Here is a 13,713-nt window from a genome sequence, read left to right as displayed (position 1 = left end):
CTTCAGAACATTCAGAGTGGCTGTGTCAGCAACTGGATTTAGTATGAAAATCATCATTAAATTCCTGATGTGTACCTTCAGGTGCTGTTGTACAGATTATTATGATAGCACTAGATGAAGTCACATAATTAACTTTTTCTCAACAATTTTCCTCCGAATTAACCTGTTATCTGTCAAGGCTCCAATATTATCAGATTTTCTATTTCTCTTATCCAAGGTAGTTGCATACATCAATCCATGTAGATTTTGGTCTTCTGGGTTCTTTTTTTTCTTCTTGCCATTATAGCAAAAAAAAAAAAAGCATATTTTTGTTAACTTTTCCCTCTCGCTTTCTGTTTCAGTGACCATATCCCTTGAGATTAACATAGTTAGAAGGACAGGAAACTATCAACCATCATGCACAGTATGTGTCCAGTGAGAAAAATGATGACCCAGTTTGCAGAAGCCATGGAACAAACTGAATGATGGGAGCTTACTTAATAGGCCCTTTTACCGGACCTGGTCAACAGCCTTGGAGATATCTAGTGCAACCATTTGGAATTCACGAAACTTTTCTATGGTGATTATGCAGAGGTGTCTGATGTAGATGAGCAGATCCCCTGTTCAATGACATTGGTGGAATCCTGCTGGTAGTCATTTATTAGTTGAGTACTTTCAAGATAGCATTAAGAGTTTAGTGTTGGTTTTCTCCATTACTTTGGGGAAGACTGGTGTATGTGTGAGAGATCGGGCAATAGCTTCATGGATAAGGATCTGTTGCCTTTCTTGAGAATAGGTTGGACATTTCCAGGATGTAGTATAGATGCAGGTGGAGTCAGAGCATAGAGAGGTGACATAGAATAGGAGTCAATGCTGGAGTGCAAATCTTCATGATAATTGAGGAATGCTGTCAGGACTGGAGGACTTTTTGGTATCTAATTTGGATAGGAATTTTCTGAACACTTCTGGGTGAAAGGTCAGAGGAGGCATTGAAGGGTGGGGGTTTGGAAAATGGTTGGGGTGTATTTATCAAAATCATCTATTCATTAATTTGAGGAAAAGTATGATTCTAGGAGATTGGCTTTCTCTGTGGGTGATGATGCAAGTTTTCCACTTTTGGCTCTTTGGAAATTGGTTTTTGATGAATTGATGATTTTCTTGCAGCTCTTTTGGGTTTTGGTGTAAGGAGTGAGAGAAATTGGAGTTCTTTTTGTACAGCCTTGGTGAATCTTTTGGAGAACCAGGGCTTACTTAGGGGATGGGGAATATGTGCTTCCATCCTGGAGAGGATTACTTGGAAGGCCGAAAGGCAATAAACCAGTCATTGGAATGAGGCACAGCAATCTCGGAGGTCATCCCACTTGGCATTCTTAATGTCACACAACTCTTGGTTGAGAATGGTTGATGGGGTGTTGCTTGGCTTTTTTGGGGGGGGGGGGATAAAGAGATAAACACAAGGTTATGGGTCTGAAATACCTAAGGTGTACTTAGGTATTTCAGATTGGGCAATAGCTTCATGGATCCTTCCAAATATACTGTAAAGCTATCTATGTACTATAGATAGCTTTACAGTATATTTGGAAGGATCACTAGAGAGGAAGAGGTCTAGAGTATTTAGAGAGTCAGAAGATCGTTTGGGATGGAAATTTCTCATCTTTTCTACATACTTGGTCTGTGCAGTTGGAAAAGGAAACCCAGTTGGTATTGTCTACATTGAAATCACTGAGAAAGATTAAGAATGTTGGGTTGAATGATGTTCACTTTCAAAGTGACAGTCATAGTTCTGAGTGGCATTGTGGAGGGGGGGGGGGACAATATAGACCGTATGAATTTGACAGTGGGACAGAGAGATTTTCAGCCATAGTAGATTGTGATTGGAAGATTCTAAGTTGAATTCTTCCTGGCTTGGCATAGCATGTCTGAGCAAATGTATGCATATATAACTCTTGAGCTACCAGGAGTTGAAGAGTGTGAAATTTGAGCTTCTGTCAGAAAAGGCAGGTGGGGTTTTGCAGACTTGAAGGTGGTAAGGAACACTGTAGAGGTTGGAGCAGAGACCGGTCATCCGTGTATATTTGTAAAATGGAAGTCTCTGTGGGGTTTTTTGACCGAGTGGGTCTTACCCACTCGGTCAAAAAATCAAACAGTGTTAATTTCCTCATCAGAATTCCTTTTTGTAGTCAATGTACCATATTTCTTTGCCATTGCTTTGTCGTTTTTCTCCCAGTTTGTGAAGTTGTCGGCCTTATTTATGTTGGGTAAAGTAAGGTTGTGCTGGCTGAGCTCGTATATGTGATTAGGGATAACTGACTTTGAGATTATTCACAGCTGCTATTAGTTCTGATGCACTCCCTTTCTTGCCATTGGTTACTTTCACCAATGGCAGGAAAATCATCTTGTCCCTGTTTTTGTTTGTAGGTCGAAAGCAGTGCATGTGGTGATTTTTCTGCTGTTGAGTCGAGATTATTCATTAGTTTGGTGATGTCATCGATTTTGGTGTAGCATTTTTTGATATCGGTCTCAATTGAGTCATGCACAGTTTATGTGATGAGACTACAGGGCTGGCTGGTATTGGTGGTGGGTGATTTTTTTTGTGTGATCACTGATTGTGGATGTGTTCTAGCTTGCGTTATTTAATTTGTCTCCATTTTTCTACAGGAGAAGGTCTTGTCGGTAGTAATGAGGTGCTGCTTCAACCGTTCAATGTGATTTTCTAAGTTCAGGAACTGTTTCATTAAACGGAGGCACTGTGGGGCAGAAGAAAGGCTTGTTCAAGTTTACAAGAAGTTTGTATGCCATTATGTGCTGAGCATTGCAACCATTGGTGATAGAAACTGCATATATAAGGCCCTTTTTTTTTTTTTTTTTTTTTTTTTTGGTCTGTGATATGTAATCTGCAATTGCGACACTTGGTAGAAGCATTAGAATTATCAGTGCTGTAATGATCTACTCTTTCACCTAATGCTTATTATATATTTAGTATCACATGTTATGTAATAATTGGTCTGTTTTCTGTGACTTTAGGAAGAAGAACTTCCATTACCCCTCAAGAATTCTGTACCAAAATGGAAAGGTAAAAAAGGAAAAGGTGGAGGACGTGGAAGAGGTAAGTACTTAAATATTCTAGCTTTTAATGTGAATATATATAAACAAACATTAAATAAAATTATATTTGCCAATAAATTATATTATTTGATCCTTTATCTAAGTGTAATCTGTCTAAATTACACTTAGATAAAGGATGACCTTCCTCCCTCAATGCATAAAAACAAGTTAAGAAGAAACTTATGCACAGAGACCCAACGATCAGGGGATTACTTAGTGAAAGTGTGACAAATTGTGTTTCTCTGGTGCAAAAATTCACGTATTAGTCATGCCATCCGGATGCAAAAAAAAAGATAAGGCAAACGAACTGATTGTCTCGGTTGTCTTGGCACAAATGATTTTCAGGGGTGAGAAGTATTCTGTGAGGGGGTATGTAAAGGAATTGTTAGAAGAGGCAAAACTGAAGAGCAAGATGGTGAAGATTGTATCCTGCCATGCTGAAGAGGAGAGCTAATGAATCGATATGTAGGTTGTGCAGAAAGAATGATGTAGGAACTGCGGGCTGTGTTTGATAGGAAGAAGGATTTGTATAATGCTGACAGATTGCATCAAAATAGTTTTGGTGTTAGGTGTCTAGAGAGAGTTTTGGTGATGTTCAAATTCAGGAAAATTGAAGCAATTAGGGTGGATGTAGGTGAGAATGTGTGAAGGCACCCATGGGGCGAGTAAGTGTGAGAATGACCATGGTCAGAATCTAGTTTCTAAAGCAAAAATATTAAATAGGTAGTCAATTCAGGAAGTAAAGGTGGGCAAGGGCCTAAAGAGATGCTGCATTTTGTGTATACTGATGCCAGAAGTATCAGGAACAAGAGAGAGAGAGGAGTTTTTGGCAATGGTTAGTGCAACCTCGCCAAAAGTTATAGGCAGTAGTGAGACTTGGCTAACAGTAGATGATATAGTTATAGGGATAGAATGTGTAGGGTTTAGTATTTTTGAGATGATAGGATGTGGGGGAGAATTACTGCTGATGATAGCGAATGAATTGCAGCCAAAAAGAATTGGAGATAGGTGGGAGGGTAGCTGTTCATTTGAAGCAGTTTGGTGTGAGATCAAGACTAAGACAAAATACACAGTTGGTTGTTACTATAAGCCAGGAAGTTCCACAGATGAACTTGAAGAAATAAATTGCCAAATTAGTACAATGAGTACAGTTTGAGTGATTATTATGATGGACTTCAACTACATAGGTATAGTCTGGAAGAAAGATTACATGGCAGGAATGAAATGGAATTTATACACATTCAGGGATACAATAAAACTACTTGTTTACCTTGCATCTTCAATATAGTGGTTGTTGGAGAGGACATGTTGTCCTCTCCAACAACCTATTATTAGTTACACTATCTTTACACTATCACTCTATTATTATTTACAGTATCTCCATGGAGTCCAGAGACTCATTTTAGAGACCCAAATGAACGATCATACACATAAATCCTATCATACCTCTCCTTGAATCCATTGACCGTCAGGGAACTTACAACCAATTCTGGCAATCTATTCCACTCATTCACCACACTCCATGCAAAAAATGTGGTCTGCACACCCCTGATAACCACTCTTACACCACTTTCACGGATGGCCTCTAGTTCTCTATTTGTCATATAACGAAAAATTTCACTTGCATTAATTTTATAAAATCCTTTTAATATCTTAGAAGTTTCTATCATGCCCTCCCCTCCCCCTTTTCTGCCTATCATCTAAACTTTGTAACCCACAAACCCTCATCTTTTTGACCACTTTCTGGTCCCCAAGAAACCCAGGTGACCAAATCTGTGCACAGTAGTCAAGATGTGGCCGAATCCATACCCTTATAAAGAGGAATAATAACTTCATTACTAAATCACTTCAGGAATTGACAATGTACATAAGAATATAATTTAAATTATAATTTAATAAATATTTCCAATATTTCGACAATATCATGTTGCCATCTTCAAAAGGAACTTGCAAAAAAGGCACGTGCATGTAGGCACTACAACACAGTAACTGAGAAAGAAGTGAGGAAGCTATTGTTCTCCTTACATCAGCAGACCTTCAGCCCCCCAAATTTGGGCAGTCTCATGCAACCAAATTTGTTGATGTAGACTTTCTTAGGGCTGAGGCTGATTCCATGAATAGTCTTTCGAATTTGAATTTGCTACAGTGTATTATTGTAGCTTTGTTCCACCGTATTTTGTGGCGTGTATCCACAGCATGGTCTGCAAGACCCGAGGGGCTGTACTTGTGAAACCGGATGTAGTCCTTGTGTTACAAAATTCTGATATTCGCTGTCCTGCCTGTTTGGCCAAAGTCATGTTTTTTTTTTTAAGATTTTGGTAATTTTTTCCGAGGTGCCTTGGATGTAGGGAATTGTGTTTGGCCAAAGTAATACAGTTTACAGCTGCATGGGACCTGGTATACACCAGGTAGGTCTAGGGGAAGTGGTTGGCCTTTAGTGGAGCGGATAAGGAATGCGATGAGACTTAGATTGAACAACTTCTCCAGAGGCAATTCCAATTCTCTTGCACATTCACATAGTACATGGGATGATATGCTATTCAGTCCCACTGCTGTGTGCACATTCATTTTTTTAATATGCTGAACACCTCCTGTTCATCTACCTCAATGTTCATGTGCATCTCTATAATATCATCAACTGTTAAATCACCATCTGTATGATACATCTTTGCAAAATGAATACCCAGCAATTCAACTATTTCTTTTGGTGCAGTCACCTTCCTACCATGAGCATTGTTTAAAGTTATTCTACCATAGTCATTTTTCCTCCTACTTGCTACATAATGAAAAACCTCTTTTGGATTTACTTTGGTCTGTTTGGCTAATTCTCTCTCATGGTCTGATTTGACCTTCCTTACCATCCTAGTTGCATTTCTTGCTTGCACTTTGTGGTGCTCATGAGTATGCTGATCGCTTTTTTCTTTATATTTCCTCCATGATGTTTTTTTTTTCTTCTGCTCTTGCTTTTAGTTCCTACTCATCCATTTGATTTCAACTTGGTTTATCCTCCTAACCTCAGGTATGCAGTCTGATATGGCTACTCTCAAGCAATCTCTGACCACTTGCAATATGCCACTGACATTCTTTCCTTGTAGCTTCTTGAGCCATATTACTGTTCTGAGATGATGCCCGAGTCTTTCTCAGTCTTGTTATAAGGCTTCTATGTAGGACATATGACTCTTATCCCACTCAATAAGATGGTTGGTAGAGGCAAAGTGGGAAGAAAGGCCTGAAATATCCTGTCTGTTGTTTCTAACATAGCCTATGTGCTCCTTTTGTCTCGTTTTGAAGCTTCTAAAGGTCTGACCAACGTAAACACCACAGGAGCAAGGTATATTATATACTCCAGGGTACTTGTAGAAAGGATGAGGGTCTTTCGGTGATCTTAAAAATTTCCGAATAGTATTGACCGGCTTGAATGCTACTCTAATGTTGTGTGGTTTTAGAAGGATAGCCAGTTTTTTTGGAAATGCTGCTGACAAATGGAATAATTATATTACTGATGTATTGGGTGTCATCACATTGGCTTTGTGGTATATCCGAAAAGAGAAACTTGTTGCAGAGTCTTTTAGGATAACCATTTAAGGATAGCTCTCTGGATATTGTAGTTAATTCTTTTTGTAAGTCATCTTGGTCTGTGGTGTACTGTATAGCTCTTTTCTTAAGCATATGGATAATGCTAAGTTTCTGGGATATATGATGTGATGAGTTGAAATGGAGGTAATGTCCAGTATTCGTAAGTTTTCTATACACAGACAGGTTGATACTGTTATTGGTTTGTTTCTTTATTAGGATGTCTAGGAATGGAAGTTTTTCATCTTTTTCAATTTCTAATGTGCATTTGATAGTATGGTGGAAACTATTGATTTGGTTGAGATAATCCATTAGTTCTTCTTTCGTATGATTCCAAACGATATCTAGTTCAAAGGAATTAGTTCCTTTGAACTAGATAACAGATGCAGAAGAGGAGAGAAACTTTTAGAATTTGCAGAAACAGAAAAACTTCTCATCATTGAATACCTTCCAACAAAAGGGAAAAAGGTGGACTTGGCATCTCCAAATGGTGATATAAGAAATGGACTACATTTCTAACAGACTGCAAAGGAATAGTGTAAGATGTAGGAACAATTGGCAGAAAGTATTTTGATATCCATTCAGATCACCGACTATTAAGAACCATCCTACGAATTTTGAGAACAAATACGGACAATATCAAACCATGCAAAGCAACCCAAACATTTAGATCCTGATTTTTTTTAAATTTTATTTTATTATTATTTTTATAAGATATCTATTCATGAAGTAGAATGGAATAATACCGAACATGACATTGATTAGGATTATATCACACTCCTGGAAAATCTATCAGTGAAAATTTCAGTCAATCAACAATTCCCCCCCCCCCCCCTCCCAAAAAAAAAAGAGAGAGAGAGAGAGAGAAAATAGAACTGAAAGATAAACCATACTCACAACTTGAATATAAAATAATTTGTGAAGTGTTAAGAAAGAAGATCCAGAGGGCTATCAAACCTACAGGGAAAAAAAGCTGAGAATTGCTGCTGAATCTAAAAAGAGTTGAAAGAGAATTATGAAAAGGCCACAATAACATCACTGCTAGATAAAGATGGAAGAAGACACAAACATACAAATATGGAAAAGATAGTATAAGACTTCTACAATGACCTTTTTGCCTAAAAATATCCTTTTGAATGAAAACTTGATATTATATACAATGTACCAGAAGTGCTTCCAGACAAAATGGAATATGCACTCAAAAGCATGAAACCCAATACATCTCCTGGCATTGATCAAATGAAAATTGAGGATATTCAACAAGCAAAACCACAACTTTATTAAGCTCTTGGCAAAAGATTTTTTTTGGTACATAAAAGAAGGAAAAATGCCATCAAAATTGAACACATCAGAAACAATTCTTCCATTCTAAAAAAAAGGCAACGTAGAAGACATTAAGAATTACCATGCTCTATATATGTGTTATCACACATATATAAATGAATGACAAAAATTATATCAAACAATCAAAAACACCATTCAGTCAAGCAATAGTAAAGAACAAGCAGAATTCAAGAAAAGGATATTCTACAATAGATCACATACAAGTAGTCCCTCAATTTAGGGAATGATGCAAATAATACGAGATCCCTCTTTGCTTTCTATTCATCGACTTTTAAGAATCCTTCAGCACCATAGAACATAGTGTAGTTTTACAGGCATTACTAGAACAAGACATCGATCTAGTCTACATCAATCTAATTAAAGAAATTAACACTGATAGCTCTACACAAATAACCTTATAAATATCACTATAAACTGAGGTGTGCAACAAGATGTCATATTACCAAACCTTTCTACATGTACTTTGGCTTTAAGTAAAATTGACTTAAAAGATGGCATAAATATCGATGGAGAGCTGCTCCAAATATTAATGTTTGCAGACAATGTAATACTCATAGCTCAAGACCCTCTCTGACTTGAAACAAGGTTTCATCAAGTGCATGGTGCCTGTAATAAAATTGGACTAAAAATTCACCTTGACAAAACCAAATGACTGGGAAGAAATATAGGAGCAATTAAAGATGTTTAATTATGTACTGCATTTATTCCATTAAACCCCATACTTGCTTCCAATCAGCACGTACAGAACAGAGACATGCAGCAGGATCTTGTGGAAATGGTTCCCAGAGAGGAACTGTACCATGCAAGCTATTTTTAAACTTTCTCTCTAGACACAACGTGGAAAAGTTAGAGGCAGCAGCAGAATTACTTGGTTAATGAAGTTCCCGAAATGTTACAAGTATTGTCCCTTGTATTATCTAGTAACAGTTGAGCTCTCTAGTTGAGCATGATGAGCAAAGTCATCATTTTCATTGCATATGTGATGAAACCCAAGCTCTTCTCTGCAGTTGAAACATGGCAATTTCCACTCACATCTCTAGTTAGCTAACTGTTTCACTGGGTAGTGAAAATTATCTACCGGCTAGAAGTCTAATTTCCTCCAGCTCAGGAAGGTATGCTTAAAGGTTGCAATACTTCTCTCACCTTGTGTCCTTTTCTGGAAACAGAAAGGGACTCGAGTACTATGGGAGGGTACGATCTGTTTCTAGAAAGGTACAAAGGTTGTGAGACACAATACATTGCATGATACCAGTCCATTAGTCGGTTGGAAAATATATTTTTATGTTTCATGATTTTAAAATGGAAGTGACATAGCCAGTTTGGATATGGCAGGATTTTCTTCACATAACTCCTCTACTCAGAAAAATAAACTCCTGCCAAGCCAGTACAACAGTCTTTGAAGGAAATATTCTTTGGGTTTTAATACCCTTGTGCATGCACACACATACATGCATTACTGAACAGCTTATAATAGATCAGTGTCATGTATGAGAAAGGTTCAAGACAAAGCAGTCTGTCGGTGTTTTTGAAGAATCTTAGGGAAAATAGTTCATTGGCAACGCTATTTCACAGAATGAAGGTAATTAGAATGAATGATAATTGGAATAGCATATTCTACAAGTCAGATATTCAATTGTGAAAGGCTGTTGGCCAGCTGTTACTCATGTTGTCACATTTTACAGAAGTGGAAGGAATCATGGTTTTGTTATACTGCTGAATAGTTTCCAATATTTTGAATAAAATTCATCTTATCTTTATTCATGATCTTAAGCCATTTGCATCTTTCAAAATTTACTGCAGTAGTACAGGTATTTAACATTAACAGACTGTGGAGTTCTGTTATAGATTACTCAGTGATCAACTTCCCGACTCTTAAGATAAGTGGTCATTAGTATTTAATGCAGACTGATTTTATTATTATAAATGTTCAGGAAACCAATGACTCATTGTGGGAAGCAGTACATCATCCACATCAGCTGTTATAATTTCTCTTAGTCATTCACACTAGATGCTGTCTCCTTCAATTGGCAATGTTCCACTCACTCACTGCTCTGAGAAAAATATCTAGCTTTTACCCCTTTCTTAACTGAACAGACTTGACTTCCATATGTTTCCCATTTTCCCTTCCACACCTTCCAAAAAATGAAAAATTTCCTCAACTCGTATCCTTTTGCACTCTTTCAGAAGTTTATAGACATCTGCCATATCACCGCTTTCTCCTGTGTACCAGTGTTTGTAATTTACATACCCTTGATCTGTCCTCATAATCTACATTCCATAATCCTTTCTTTTAGGCTTGCACGATGGGGGGGGGGGGGGGTGGGGGGGGGGGGGGGTGGGGGGGGGGGGGGGTGGGGGGGGGGGGGGGTGGGGGGGGGGGGGGGTGGGGGGGGGGGGGGGTGGGGGGGGGGGGGGGTGGGGGGGGGGGGGGGTGGGGGGGGGGGGGGGTGGGGGGGGGGGGGGGTGGGGGGGGGGGGGGGTGGGGGGGGGGGGGGGTGGGGGGGGGGGGGGGTGGGGGGGGGGGGGGGTGGGGGGGGGGGGGGGTGGGGGGGGGGGGGGGTGGGGGGGGGGGGGGGTGGGGGGGGGGGGGGGTGGGGGGGGGGGGGGGTGGGGGGGGGGGGGGGTGGGGGGGGGGGGGGGTGGGGGGGGGGGGGGGTGGGGGGGGGGGGGGGTGGGGGGGGGGGGGGGTGGGGGGGGGGGGGGGTGGGGGGGGGGGGGGGTGGGGGGGGGGGGGGGTGGGGGGGGGGGGGGGTGGGGGGGGGGGGGGGTGGGGGGGGGGGGGGGTGGGGGGGGGGGGGGGTGGGGACAGACTGCAAGAGACCTGGTATACACCACTTAGGTCTAGGGGAAGTGGTTGGGTGGAGCAGATAAGGGATGCCAATTTTCTGTGTGGTCTGTAACAAGTGGTCAAGTCATGTTTTTTTAAGATTTTGTTGATTTTTTCCAAGGTGCCTGGGACATAGGGAATGGTGATGGATTTAGAGTAATATTTTTTGTGAAGGAGGAGGAGGAGGGGGGGGGGGAGGTGGGTTGTTGATAACTGGTTTAAGTATTTTTTGGATTCTTTTGGGGGGGGGGGGTAGCCATTGGCTGAAAAAGAGTCATGGATGTGATTTAGTTCATTGGTTAGGGCTTGATCATTTGAACAGATTATTTTTGCCCTGTTGAATAGTGTCTTAATAACTCCATATTGTTGTGAGGGGGGGGTGATGGGATTGTTGGTGAATGTATCTGCCTGTATGGGTGGGTTTTCTATAAACTGAGAAAACCAAGGTTCCATCAGGTTGGCGGGTGACTAGTGTGTCTAGGAAAGGGAGATTATTATTTTCCTCTTTTTCCAGGGTGAACTTGATTCTAGGGTGTTGGTTGTTTAAATGTGTTAGGAAGGAGAGAAGTGAATCTGGGCCATGTGGCCAAATAGCAAACACATCATCAATGTAGCGAAGCCATATGGTAGGTTTTTGTGGGGCCCCACAAAAACCTACCATATGGCTTTCTCTTCAAAAGTCTCCATAAAGCAGTTGGCCAAGGGTGGGGAAAGTGGTGAACCCATGGCTGTCCCCTCTATCTGTTTATAGAATTTTTCCTGCCAAACGAAATAGCCTGAGTTCATTGTAAACTGAAATAGGGCTGAGATATCGGGAGGAAATTTAGCTTGGATTAGCTCTATGGTTTCTTTGAGGGGGACATTCGTGAATAAGGAGGAGACATCAAAACTTACCATTATGTCATTATGTTGGAGTGTAAGGTTTTCTATACTGGCTTTGAAGTGGGCTGAGTTTTTTATGTGTGATGGTGTGTTGCCAGTATAGTGTGAGAGCGCTTTGGCTAAATGCTTGGCTAGTTTGTAAGTGGGAGAATCAATGCCATCCACTATGGGACGTAATGGCACATTTTCTTTATGTATTTTAGGGAACCCATATATGCGAGGGGATCCAGAGTTAAATTGTTTTAATCTATTAGTAACTTCTACAGGCCAAGAAGTGACTTTCTTAAGGAGCCTGTGAAGTTTTCTGATTTGTGAGTTGGTGGGATTGTGTTTGATAGGGAGGTAAGTAGCCCATTCTAATAGAAGAGCATTAAGCTTACCTCTGTACTTCGTGTGGTTAAGTACTACAGTTGCATTTCCCTTATCTGCTTTGGTGATCACTATTTCTTTGTTTTTCTTCAATTCTTGTAGTGACTTGTATTCACTAATGGATATTTTGGATTTTGAAGGTTTTGCTTTTTTGAGAACACAGGCTACATCCAATCTAATATCCTTGGCGATGTGGTTTGGAAGGTGGCGAATCCCGCGTTCAATTTGAATCATTAATTCCTCGGCCTGTAATTTCTTAGTAGCAATGGCGAAGTTGTGACCACGTGACAGAGCATTGAGTGCTTCAGACTTCAAGATAACTGAAGAAAGGTTGACTACAGTGTTGGTTTGTAGTTTAGGTTTGGACGTGGAGTTCTTTATTAATTTTTCAAACTTGTTGATATGTCGGCTCCGTATTCGTTCGAATTCTTTATTAGCCGCCGTACACGAGACGTCATGTAGGACTGACCAAAGCTAGTGATTAAGCGTATGTGAAAGCTCATTTTCTAGATGGAGACTTTTGACGAGAAAGCCTTAAACTCAGCCCCACAAAAACCTACCATATGGCTTCGCTACGTTGATGATGTGTTTGCTATTTGGCCACATGGCCCGGATTCACTCCTCTCCTTCCTAACACATTTAAACCAACACCCTAGAATCAAGTTCACCCTGGAAAAAGAGGAAAACAATAACCTCCCCTTCCTAGACACACTAGTCACCCGCCAACCTTGGTTTTCTCAGTTTATAGAAAACCCACCCATACAGGCAGATACATTCACCAACAATCCCATCACCCCCCCTCACAACAATATGGAGTTATTAAGACACTATTCAACAGGGCAAAAATGATCTGTTCAAATGATCAAACCCTAACCACTGAACTAAATCACATCCATGACACTTTCTCAGCCAATGGCTACCCCCCCCTAAAAAAAAAAAAAAAAAAAAAAAAGGAATCCAAAAAAATACTTAAACCAGTTATCAACAATCCACCTTCTCCCCTTCACAAAAAAGATTATTTTAAATCCATCACCATTCCCTACGTCCGAGGCACCTTGGAAAAAATCAACAAAATCTTAAAAAAACATGACTTGACCACTTGTTACAGACCACACAGAAAGTTGGCATCCCTTATCCGCTCCACTAAAGACTAACCACTTCCCCCTAGACCTACCGTGTACACCAGGTACCTTGCAGCTGTAAATTGTCTTACTTTGGTCATACAGGCAGACAGCAAATATCAGAATCTCAGAACACAAGGATTACATCCGCTTTCACCAGTATAGCCACTCTGGGCTTGCAGGCCACGCTCTGGATACTCGCCATAGAATAAGATGGAAGAAAGCCACAGTAATACACCGCAGCAAGTTCAAATATGAAAAACTATTCATGGAATCGGCCTCAGCCCTTAGGAACATGCCAAACCTCAACAAATTTGGATGCATCAGACTGTCCCAAATTTGGGAAACGTTTATCAGAAGAACTTCAGCCCAAACGCCAAGAACTACCAATATAGCCCGGCAGGGGGCACCATCAGGACTTTAGGAAAACGTTAGCTTCCTAGCTTCGGTTCTCATTTGCTGTTATGTAGTACTTGTGTGCATGTGTCTTTGTATTAAGTTCCCAAGAAGATG

At 40.5% G+C, this 13,713-nt stretch overlaps 1 protein-coding gene across 9 annotated transcripts in view; it reads left to right on the top strand.

Moving 5' to 3' along the window:
- Window positions 1–13,713, top strand: part of LOC150103963 (bromodomain-containing protein 2-like) — a 539,719-nt gene that overhangs the window by 159,239 nt on the left and 366,767 nt on the right. For all 9 annotated transcript variants that reach the window (XR_016548723.1, XM_090397216.1, XM_090397208.1 and 6 more), the window contains one exon: window positions 3,004–3,085. Coding sequence is in view for 8 of the 9 variants with exons in the window: in XM_090397216.1 (XP_090253342.1) it covers window positions 3,004–3,085 (82 nt within the window). In the remaining variant the exon portion in view is untranslated. The remainder of the gene's footprint in view (window positions 1–3,003; window positions 3,086–13,713) is intronic.

This window comes from Typopeltis vanoorti, chromosome 8 (genome assembly GCF_054136105.1).
Source record: "Typopeltis vanoorti isolate ZY-2024b chromosome 8, IOZ_Tvanoo_1.0, whole genome shotgun sequence".
NCBI classification, from domain to species: Eukaryota; Metazoa; Arthropoda; class Arachnida; order Uropygi; family Thelyphonidae; genus Typopeltis; species Typopeltis vanoorti.
This window is presented reverse-complemented; position numbering and strand designations above follow the sequence as displayed.